The sequence below is a fragment of the Haliotis asinina genome, chromosome 12 (assembly GCF_037392515.1).
Source record: "Haliotis asinina isolate JCU_RB_2024 chromosome 12, JCU_Hal_asi_v2, whole genome shotgun sequence".
NCBI lineage: Eukaryota > Metazoa > Mollusca > Gastropoda > Lepetellida > Haliotidae > Haliotis > Haliotis asinina.
Window position 1 is genome coordinate 27582864 of NC_090291.1, and position 12921 is coordinate 27595784.

The following is a 12921-nucleotide window of genomic DNA, read 5'->3' on the forward strand; positions in this document are numbered from 1 at the left end:
CCCCTTTGGTAAGTATAACGTTATCAGTTCGGTTAATGCCATGACAGCGTGCTTAAGCACCTCCCACGAGGATTTGTGTTGTATCTGTTTTACATCGTGAGCTCTGTTGTATGTCACTTCTACTAATTTTAGTCAATAGCGTCCATTGATCACTCCACACAGTGCAAACTGTGGAATACCGTCAATCTAAATGCAAGTTTTATATACAAAAGAGAAGGTGCAAAGTGAGATAGCATTGCCATTATGAGACAAAGCGTGTTAATAACTATTCCAAGGGTCTCTAGTGGTTGAGAGGAATATTCAGCTTCCTCTAAAAAATTGTTCCCTACCGCGAACGTGTGAACATCTGGGTCAGAATTGGTCTTCAGAAACCCATGCATTTGTAAGACCCTGACCTGACTGAAACGTGTCACCGCATCTTTATTGCGGAGGTCATTGCTCATAATATCAACCACTGAATTGTCTGGTTGAGACTTGATTACCTTCACATTGCTGACATACAGTATGGTTCAAAATTATTGAGAATAGCTAAAGCATTTCATATTATTAAACGAGAACAAATCAGATAAAATTGAATGTATTGTAAAATTGAACTGACCTTTTCATGTTGTGTAGGTAACAATTTAATATTTTATCAAGTCTCCTTGAGCTTCACGGCACAGTCTAAGACGGGTAGGCATACTTCCTATCAGAGAGGTTAGTGTCTCGTGAGTTATGCTGTCCCAGTATCGGACCACTTCTCTCTTCACGTCTTCAATTTTTGTCAACCCCTTTTGATTCACACATTCCTTCATCATCCCCCAAATGTTCTCAATGGGATTTAAGTCAGGACTATATGCAGGAAATGGTAATGCAGTCACATTTTTCTCTGAAACCACTGCTTGGCATGTTTTGCGGTGTGTTTAGGATCATTATCTTGCTGCAAAATCCAGTCATTTCCATAAAACACATGTGCACTTGGAAGGAGAAAATTATCTAATATGTTAGTGTAGCGTTGTCTTGTCAGATTTCCCTCAAACACACACAGCGGGGTTGTTCCTAATAAGGATATCCCTCCCCATACATGAAACTTTGGGATGTATTTAGGTCGTCGGTACAACGGTGCTGACGCAGACTTTGTCCATATTTTCACATTATTGGGATATACCCATATTGAGCTTTCATCAGTAAAAATCACATTTTCCCAGTCAAAGTTTTCATGTGCCAAACACCACTCAACACGCCTGTCTTTATGTTCTTGTTTCATGAGAGGAGAAGGAATTCCAGTCTTTTTCTCCCATCTAAGATCAATCAAATTTCTTCTAACTGTACATTTTGATACAACTGTTGATCCCCTTTCTATCATTTCATACCTGATGTTGGAGATGCTTGCCCTTTGCTTTTTAGACGCTAAAATTCCCAGTCGGACGCGATCTGAGAAGTCCAATTTTCTGGGTCTCCCTGCTCCTTTCTGGTGCCCCAAATCCTTTCCCTCTTTAAAATTCTTCCTAATCCTATACACAGTAGAAAGAGGAGTTCCTGTTCTCTCTGCCAATGTATTTACATCACCAATTCCTTGATTACACAACTCAAAAATCAACCTTCTTTTATCTTCAGCAGACATTGTTGACAGTGCTGAGGAAAATGACGTCTGCTACAAATTCAGGGGAGGTAACTCTAATTATAGTATACTCAGTAGGCCAAGATGAGTTACCTCACTTATACCATTACTTAGTTTTAAGTATCAGTGAATCAGTTGAGGTGTTAGGATAGCTCAAAGTAAGAAGAAAAATTCTCAATAATTTTGAACCAGACTATATATGAAGGTACATTGTTGACCAGTCAGAAAACAAACGGTGATGTTCCTCAACTGAAAACGTAATATAAAATTATAGATCTGATTCATCGTAGAGGTATTTATCATCTACCAATTAAAATATATACATTCACACCTGTTGAAACCATTCGTCACTAATATATTCATGCTGTTAGTAAATAAGTTCGCAATTTTGAATCTCAGTTGGACCCACGTGTGGAATTTCGTAATTGATTCGAACTCCATTTTGAAATCTGGTTTGAACAGGTAAAAATAACGGAATCACATCACCAGTCTAGTTGTATGTTGTGTACAGATAAATTTAAAGTCAACATCATCATTATGAAATTCCGTAGTCATTTAATGTGTTATGACAGTGAGTCATCTTATCTTTGAGTACATATTGATAATACCAATGTCTAGAAAATAAACAGGCCCCACATGAGGCTTTAATCTTGTTGTTTACACAGTTGTATTTAACTAATACGAGGTCCATTTCCTTCTACATGTTCATATAGCCAGAACTGTAGATTAGTACACCTTTCATAACGAAGGTTCAAATGCCTGATATTAAATCTTTTGACGAAATATCTGGCGATGGTTAGTTATTACAACTCATTAAATAAGAGCTGGACTGAAACTATGTAATTCCTCAATTAACCCAACAACGAGGCTAAAAAGGTATTTTGAAAACCAGGATAATATTGTAGCATTGCCGGCATATACAAGTAATCAGATATATGGGAAATGTAACACGACACATTGGTACCAGTGCTGTGATGCTGTGGCCCAGCGTTTGAGGGAAATATCTCAGACTGTGTGCAACTTGCATGATCATAATAACTACAGATGAACATGTCTCTGATCCATTAGAAACTAAATACAAGGGCGTATCCTGACTCCCAAGGATAATCTCCCCACATGCAAGCTGGACACGTGACAAATCAGACCCTTCGATCAAACAGGGCGTTTGATTCTCTCCTTTATCGATCTAATAACTATGTTTTTTCATAATTACCATTTCTGCATGTAACAGTAGCACACTTGGTGGTTGTACCCTTCGTTGTGATGTGCCCTATCAATGAATCTTTCTATGGAAACAGACTTAATTAATACACTCAACACTAAGTAGGGAATATTTTAACGTTTGCGTTTTGGAACATGTTGAAGAAAATAAATTAAGTTGAAACTCGGATGTCTTGCCATTGGTCCAAGATTGAATATTACAGAACTACTAAAGAATCATAAGAATGAAGATATTTATGGATATCAACTTCTTTATTATGAGAACACAACGTTTCGGAGTTAATGCTTACTCCTTCATCAGGTGATTGAGAATGGGGTACAGAGCTATATTTATATGTACAGGTAAAAACAATAACAAAGAAACAAGTGGAATGAATTATCGAAAGCTGGAAGCCAGTATAAACAAGCACTGATAGGAAGCCGACAGTTATGATAACAATGATGGAAGCCAATGGTAATACATTACAGATGATGGGATATGTTTACATAACTCAGATAGGGGATAAGGACGATGTACATGATTGGGGATAAGGATGGAAGCCAATGGTGATACGTTACGCATGATTGGATGATGTTTACATAACACATGATTGGGGATTAAGGATGGTGTACATGATTTACATGAGGGTTGATGATGTACAAACACAAGTTGATAATGATGTACACGGGTAGATTGGCTATACATTGGCACACTGTTGTGTAAACACTAATGAATTACATAGATAGAATGTACACAGATAGATAAGATTAATTTATCAGTAAGTCCCAGGCACTTGGTAGGTACACTCCTTGGTCACGGTTGATTGCTGGTTTCTGTCTCCGGATCTTGATGGCCTCTTGTAGTTTCCTTTGGCGCCAGTTGTTGTTGTTGGTAGATGGTATCCTAGTGTCCTCCCATCGAACTGAATGTCCAGAGTTCTTGAGAATGTGTTCAGAGATGGCCGATTTCTGGTCGAGTTTGCTGACGGAGGTCTGGTGTTCCAATCTACCCGTGTACATCATTATCAACTTGTGTTTGTATATCATCAACCCTCATGTAATCATGTTCATCAATCCTCATGTAAATCATGTACACCATCCTTAATCCCCAATCATGTGTTATGTAAACATCATCCAATCATGCGTAATGTATCACCATTGGCTTCCATCCTTATCCCCAATCATGTACATCGTCCTTATCCCCTCTCTGTGTTATGTAAACATATCCTATCATGTATTACCATTGGCTTCCATCATTGTTATCATAACTGTCGGCTTCCTATCAGTGCTTGTTTATACTGGCTTCCAGCTTTCGATAATTCATTCCACTTATTACTTTGTTATTGTTTTACCTGTACATATAAATATAGCTCTGTACCCCATTCTCATTCACCTGATGAAGGAGTAAGCATTAACTCCGAAACGTTGTGTTCTCATAATATAGAAGTTGATATCCATAAATATCTTCATTCTTATGTATTTCACTTCTAAATGCCCTTCAAAGACTTGATACTAAACAATCATCAGAAAACCAGATGAGCTGATGTTCAACCAACAGTTTGGCCCTTCTTTCCTGATTGAACAAGCTACTAATGTTACAACAGAGTAATATGACCCAACCCAAACTCTCGCGAGAGTTAAGGTAACTTGTGGGTCATTGTGACGGAGCCAAATGGCTTCATGCTTTAGCAACAGGAAACATCAACTCAGTGCTCCGTGTCGAGTGTGAAACTTAATATCCATGTCAATTACTCACAAATGATTCTGCTCTCCTATTTCCAAAGCGGGATAGTCAGTCAGGAAATACGAGTTCATATGAACAGTTTACTCTACTTACTGATGGCAATATTGCGCATGGTTAATTACAAGCCGGGAATAACGGAAGGAATGTCCCACAAAACAGCCAGGGGCTTGTTTTAATGAATCTCAACGGGTTCAGACAGAACTGGCACTATTGCAGTCTTACTTATTGATTAGCTTCTAGATATATTGCTCGGGTTTTATTTCAGAGAAGGTAGAGAGTCGGTGAATACATGTGATAATCACCCAGTTGTAGGGATGCATTGTTGTTCATATTGCAAACATGTATGTACTTGGAGGATTAAATATTCCGGTAAAATACCATACCCATTCAAATCAAATCATGTCCCCTTTATGTGATGGTGTTGACAGCCCATGCTGCAAAACAGTAAAAGTTAAGGAACGTTGAATGAGAAGAGTACGTGTGCTACCTTCTTCTCTTCCATAAAATCTTCCCGTCTAATCCCACGCACTTTCTCCCATCCAATCACTCGCACCCCCTATATATCTTCCATAACCCCTCTCCAGTCAAATCCCACGCACTTCCTCCCTTCCAATCACCTGCACTCCCTTCATATCTCCCATAACCCTTCTCCTATAAGTCCCCTATGCTTATATCCCAACTCCATATTTCGAGTACTTTTCATATCTAAGGTTTTGTCTTCCCTTCCATTTTCATCACTCAGATCATATCCCACCTGTTGTCTTAGACCCTCTGTTGCAACAGAGTTGATAAATGGTGGGTTAATAATATATATCCACTCATGTAGTCACATGATAATGCGCAATCAGCAATTATGTGACCATATGCATAATTGACTCTCACAAATAACATACCCTACCGTGACACACATAAGCTTTTGAACTGGAATGTTTAGGGCACTTAGTCAATTTGCACTTGACCAATTTAGGTCTATGGCTCGTTGGCAGAAGTCCTGCTCAGAACGGCGTGTTAATGGAAACCGCGCCGATCAAAAGAACAACATTCAACCGTAAAATTATAAAAAAGTATTTTGTCCGTAATCATGATTACTTACTGTACAATATAATAAACATCTCATAGTTTGAATAGTAGAAACGAAACGAGCCCAGTGCCGACTTTCGTTCAACCTGTTGCCAGTGTCATTTCCCATTGAGTATGTACCCGTTTTCGTCCTCTGTGTAAACACTGTTAAACTGATATAGGTTAACATGTTTCAAGTGTTGACTAAATATACCATTCAGAGCATACCGCTACTTAGACAAACTTACATACATGTTGATGCATGGTTTGGACCTGGACTGCCTCATCACATATTCTAAAACATATGGACTGGAAGTGACCATCAAGAGCCCATCCTAAGCACAATATATATGAACAGTCCTTTGCATGAAGCCCATGTTATTCCTACGTCCTGTACCGATATTTCATTGATGAAGAACATTGCTTGTGTGGAGCCTGATACTGTTTACAAAGTATTCATAAAGTAATTAGTTAGTAGTGCTTAAAATGTGATGGAATGTACACTGTTTGTTGTTTATTGGTTCACGCCACACTCAACAAGTGCGAGTCTTTATTACTGATAGCATCAGAACCTGGCACACCAATGATTGATATCAAGAGCAACTGATCACTGAGCCTGACCGTATGACAAGAATAGTTAGTTATTCTAATTCAACGTAGAATCCACGCTTTGGCGGAGTAAAATGAACGCGCGAGTATGGTTGTACACCGCTTTTAGCAATATTCAAGCAATTTCTGTCAGGCTACCCCATAAAATGATGAAAGACAACGACGAAGAATGGTCTTACGCGACATTCTAGCTAAGTGAGGTGACTGTGAACAGAGTTACAGTGAACGAGTCAGGCGTTATCTTTTGTTGGGACTCTACCTCGGGAACTCAAGTCTTCAGAGTGACCACAGGATCCACGGTTCTCTCTCTTAGTATATTCACTGCACAATGCGTGTGAGGTTCATCATCCAGTTCTTTGTGGTTTTGTTTCAGTTTGCGGACGCGGAGGAGGAGTTTATACACGCCGCAGAGTTCGGCGATATTCCGAACGTGAAGAAGTTGCTGACCGAGTACCCGGAACTCAACCCTGACTGCATTGATGCTCTAGGCAGAACTGCATTACGTCTCGCCGTGAAGAACGAGCACCTGGAGGTAGGGCAAGGTTGTCGACTTTAACCTCGGATAAGTTAGAGCTAGACTAGAAAACAGACCTAGAAACTTACTTTATCACCCCTGGCAGCACAGGTGATGAATTATAACATTCTCTTCATAATCCCTTTTTTCCAAATGCAGATGAAAATCAGTCCCTAGTGAATGTTATGATTCAAGCCTCAAAAGCATCATTGTTAACGCAAAGCAGTTAATTGCTGATATTCATCAGTCATTGCTCGATGTGCTTCAGGCATCTTGCTGTTAGTCGGTGCCAGGCTGTGATCTAGTACCTAACTTGGTGTTTAGTAATAGGAAAATAGTACCTGCTTCACCTCGAGGGGCTTATGGGTTTTACTTAGTTTGTAAAGTTGTGGGCAGAGTGTTATTTTTTTTGTTATAACAAAATACCATAGACAGACTCGGGTTTAGTTTGCATTTGGTTCTAAGGAACTGACACCATTGCTTATATGCACGAGTGCATATTGTCATCGGAGTTCAGGGAACAGATTAAAATGAAATGCTCTGTGGTATTTTGTTAACGAGAAATGTAATAAAATCTGATGATGCAACATGTACACACTGAACGATGTAACAACTTCCGGCATAACACCAATATCTTTAACAATCCAATAGTTAGACCAATTCAATACAACATATGGACACGAATACCAGAGAATCCAATTGCCCACATATAAGTCTCATGTTGTAATCAGAATCTAATTTCACCGTTGTGAGTTTTCATAGGGAAGACATGTCAAGGAATGTACTTTGAACTATTGGTACGTTATTATTCAGAACTATTTAATAAATGATGTTTTAACAATGAGTTGTGTAAACTGCACTTCAAGATGTCATACTGCTTTCCTGTTCTGAAGTATTTGGTTTGCCGCCCTTGTTTGTACACCTCGAGTTGGCTCAGAATGAAATATGAATGTACGCTGGTGCACTAACACTGGTAATGACGCTTATATTATATTCAGCACGGATAAAGATTCATATAAATGGACTATCATTACCATTCGTTATTGATGATAAACACCCATACCCATGTATTGTGTATGCGTATGGGATGGGGGGGGGGGGGGGGGATGGGGAGGGGCAATGAGATTAATCATCAGTTCCATACTTGCAGCTTGTATGAATGTGATACCGCCCCTGACACGGCTGGTCATCCGAATGCGTTATGGGACAGCCATGTTTCCCTACCATCAATCTTGAACAAAACAAACAGGGATTGGATTTCAGTGTGGCTTGAAACAGACTCGTTTTTGTATATACGTATTTAATACATACAATAATATTATATTGAAATCTCAGCTCTTCGTGTTTGAAGTGCGAATTTATACGTAAAATAAATGTTTCCACGGACGAAGCTGCCGTTATTATAGCTGCATTCCGTCCATTAGATGTCGTCATAACGCTGATTAATACTCCATGATATCGGCCATGAGACCAGTGCAGTCTAAACAGCTATAACTATCTAAAGCGTGCAAGTAACTGTAAATATCAGGTGACGTAACCAAGCCCTACTGCAGCTTGTATCGCGATTGATGGCAGCCATCTGCAGGGTTATAATTTTTTGCTGCAAGCGAAACGCAACCATTGAATTGTCGGTTAGGACAAAACAGTAAAGGTAGGAATGACAAATGATCTTGTATAGTGGCACCTATTGCAACAGGAATATTTATTCAGGTGAAATGTAAATCTATAATTTCCCATCTGTATAACTCTAGTCGATGGATTGATGTCCAAGCAGTGGGCGTATAGAAATTAAAGGTGCAAGAGTAATGCAGTGATAAAGATGTTTAAATAATTTGAAAATATTGGACATCAAGAGAAAGGTTTATATTTGTGTATTAACGCGTTCCATATTTATATTAACGGTGTCACAGCTGTAAGGAGGACAAAACGTTCTACCTACATTTATATGCTGGTAAGATTAACCCCGCAAGTGTCTGCTGAGAGAGCAAAACAGGTTCTATCGATCTGGTCTGTCCAACAACAAGGTGTACACCTCAATGAATATGGAATAGATTTTGTGTTTATCAACGTGTGATTATTGTAAATGGCATTGTACATGTATAGTAGCTATGAATATAAAATTAGCTTGACTAATTACCACCTGTAACATAATCATTCTCAAGATAACGATCAATAAACCTTTTTGTATCAGAACGTTTGGGTAGCTTCCCCGTATTGTGGTGGTAGGCGCATGGAGCTCAGGTCACAAATCAATTGAAGTCAAGAAGATGCTAGTTTCCTCTCAATATCAATAAGATTTCACTGTATCATTTCGATATCAAGACGTTGCGGATGGCCTGAAAGTTCCACAAATTTTCTTGATATCAAGACGTTGGATGCAGTACCAGGGTACATTCTCGTTTTGAAGACGTTGGATACAGTACCAGGGTACATTCTCGTTTTGAAGACGTTCAAACGAGCTCCTTGGTTAGGAAACATTCAGGAGGTTTTTGTGAGACGTAGTCACTATGCGTTCGAAACCAAAACTTCCCTGAATATTGTCACTGGATGATAGTTAGCAGCGATGACTGCTCTTCAGTCCTCTATTCTTTCCTCCCACTTTTAGCAGACACGATGTGACATAACTGACATGTAAAATATCGCTCACTCACTTACTTCCAGGTGGTAGAGGTTCTTCTGGACCGGTCAAACCAGCAGCACATCTATGAGGCGGTTCTCCAGGCCATCAGCGCCGGTCATGTCCAGATAGCAGAGACGATCTTGAAGCACAAGCGCTATGTAGACATGTGGCGTGAGAGAAGGAAACTCGGAGACCAGGATGGTTTCTACAAGACAGCTAACGCTGAGTCACAGTTCTCTCCAGACATCACACCCTTGATGCTTGCCTCGCAGAAGAACCAGTACGAGATAGTTCAGCTGCTTCTGCTGAGGGACGAGAGGATCCAGAAACCTCACAAATACAGCTGCGGCTGCAACGAATGTGATAACAAGATTAGGTTTGACCAACTCCGACTGGCGAAATACAGGTTAAACGCTTACAGAGGCCTGTCCAGTGAGGCGTATATCTCCCTCTCAAGTAAAGATCCCATTCTCACTGCGTTTGAGCTGGCAGCCGAGCTCAGAAAGTTATCTAAAATTGAAAAGCATTTTAAGGTACAAAAGTATGTTTCATGAAATGTTTTAGATAGTGTACAATGCTTCGCTGTAAAAGTATTACATGTACTATGAATGCTTATTTGTTGATGGTTGTACATTGAATTAATAATCAGCTGGCAGTTCTTACATTCCATTTTTTTCAATGCCTAAGTGATCATAGGAAGATACATAACAAACGAGACAGGGCCTGAATTTAGTTACGCCGTTTTTAGAAATATTCCAGCAATATTTCGACACCAGCAATGGGCTTCAGATATCGTACCCATGTGGGGAATCGAACGTGACATGCACATTTGAAATGATGATCTGCAGCATCCACGACTCCTTAAACAGGAAAGAACTTGATGCCTGACATTAATGGTTGCAGACCATGTGAAACTTAAACTTATGTTTCACGTATAAAAATTCAAATGATATTGTATTGTATTGCTTTCCTTTTATGACTTGCCATGATACAGTATCTCATAAACGCCGGATAATCTAAGAAGAACCAATCTCTGTGACTAGTCAACTTCTTTAATTGCAATGAATGCGACGTTAGTCTTATCAAGCAAGCATTCATTGCAATAAAGATGTTGCCTATCCATAAAGGCCGGGCGGGACAACTTAGGAATGGCCAGCCACACAGAAGGGAGCAAGCTACAGAGACATCACTGGAAAGATCTCGGGGAGATGAACACAAAAAGTTCATGTGCCAGTGTGTTCACAAATTGGCTCTGAAAATGCATTTCTGCAGAAATTTCTGGCAGAATTTGTTTCCTGCAGAAATTTCTGGCAGAATTTTTTATTCCAGAATTATCTAATTGAATAAAATTAGAGACTATAATTTATGACACCCTTGCGGGAGTGGTAGCTTCATATTTATTCCAAGTAATAAGCACTCAGCGTGATCAACTGATCTGATATTTTTGTTTCGCTACCAGAATTATCTTAGTTGAATAACATCTTCGTTATATAATTTAATACAGACTTTCTTTAAATGATGTTGTTTTCGTCTGTTTAAAGCCTATTAGTACCAGACAAACGAGTATTTTACAGTGTGAATTTGACCGTATTTCATCATAGCTTTTACAATTTAAGAGGCTTACGCAGTATTCCCATTCGTTTCATTATAACACAGTTGTAATTTCTTAGTGGATTCACGTCGGGCAAGATTAATTTAACATTATTTGAATACATTTTCCAGTCCCAATAAGCCTAGATTGTTTTTGTATGCGATATAGGTTTGAAGGCGAAAAGAGACGAAACCGGACATCAATAATAACAATGATGTAAGATATGTGAGTCAAAATTTGAATTCACCGACATGCTCGACAAGACCAGCGTACCAGATGAGATGATAAACAATACTTATGCGACAATGCATCAGTGTTCAAAGTGACAATACCCGCGAAAATGTAATTGCCTCGTTGAAACAATGATATATGCCGAAGTGGCCACAGAGTTTTCATACCTGTTAATTGGCGGTTTGTCAGGTTCTCTCTATATGCGGTCATCGTTCCGGTTCGATTGTCCCTCAGTGGACACCGCGGTTAATAATTGCGCAATCCAGAGAGCGGCCACTCGGGGAATACACCGCAACAATGCCAGTTGGTGCTGCATGGACAACAGACGTCTTATATCCGCTACGTTTTGTCGGTTCAAGGTCATATGCGACACAAGACAGTTCTTTGCAGATTCTGATTCCATTCGGTAACACATTATCAAAAATGAAAATTAAAGTTATAAAGTTTGATAATTTCAGTGTTCAGCCCGAAAACTGAAGTGTTTTAAATCATGTGTATGGAAACATAGAAATATATATTGATTATCACAAGCAGTCTCTGTCACAGACAAAACTCAATGTCCGTTTATTGACACCTGTTTCTCTGCTTGTCTGGTAATGACAATATACAATACTCAACTTCAATCATTGACCAACTTAACACCTATCAGGCTATACAGCATAAACAAACTACATTGATTCATGGCTCGTGCACCTGGGGTCTGTCTCTGTCACATTATGTAGTTACACAGACATGGAGGTGCGATTCCTGTACACATGACATGTTATTACGTCTGTGGGTTGCAAACAAACTGCCTCCACTTTTCCCGGTTGACTGGATCGGACGGAATTGGGTGCAAACTCAGACTGTCAGTTTCAAGTTCTGTATGTACAAAACCCAACATTCAATATATAGTATTTATGGATAACAACTTCTTCTATTGTATATGCGTGGATGGATGAATCATAATGATTGGAATATTTTCAAACAGTTTAACACTGTATTTTGTACGAATCCACGAGTGACTAACATAATTCTTTTTATTCCTGTTTGAAAAACATGTAACTGATAATATGACGACGGTACACTAGAACACTGATATAAATTGTCTTCATCACAGACGCATTTATATGATTTAACATTTCAACCACTGGCCTTTGTTACGAAAACATGCAAATCAACTAATCTCAATAGCTTCTGTAATGATGACATGATAATTAACCCACTGGGGTCTTTGTGAAAAAGGGAGCAATAACAAATATAAACGGGATATTGTACCATGTTCTTGAAAGGGATTTTGTCCAAACAATGTTTTCCTATGGGGTTTTGTCCGTCCCCGAATGAGACGGCTAACAGTAACGTGTTACTCCGCAGGCCTTTTTAACCATCACCGATGTAATGGCAACTTAATCCTCGGTTCACAACTCAAGCACGGCGCAAGACTATCATTAGTTTTTTTCAACTTACGTTGAGAATGTAAGAGCTGCATACGCGGTATCAGGTTTTATTAATAATAGCTTCGTGTTAACTGCATATAGCAACGTTTCTGTGTAGGTTCTTACACCATGTTCAAGCTAACAGTGACAACAACCAAGTGATAAGAATTATTGAATGTTGTGACAAACATCATGTACTTGAATAACAAGGAGTAGATAATTGGATCAGGCCAGGTGGGAACTAAGAATAACAAACAGCGCAGCCATGAAGCAAATAATCTTGAGGCATTAAGTACTAAAAACAGTAGTAAACGAACGGATGCTGATTGATAAAGTCT

At 39.2% G+C, this 12921-nt stretch overlaps 1 protein-coding gene across 4 annotated transcripts in view; it reads left to right on the forward strand.

The window, feature by feature from the left end:
- Positions 1–12921, forward strand: part of LOC137258440 (short transient receptor potential channel 7-like) — a 68605-nt gene that overhangs the window by 24491 nt on the left and 31193 nt on the right. For all 4 annotated transcript variants that reach the window (XM_067796124.1, XM_067796123.1, XM_067796121.1 and 1 more), the window contains exons 3-4: positions 6586–6744; positions 9388–9879. In XM_067796124.1, coding sequence (XP_067652225.1) covers positions 6586–6744; positions 9388–9879 — 651 coding nt within the window. The remainder of the gene's footprint in view (positions 1–6585; positions 6745–9387; positions 9880–12921) is intronic.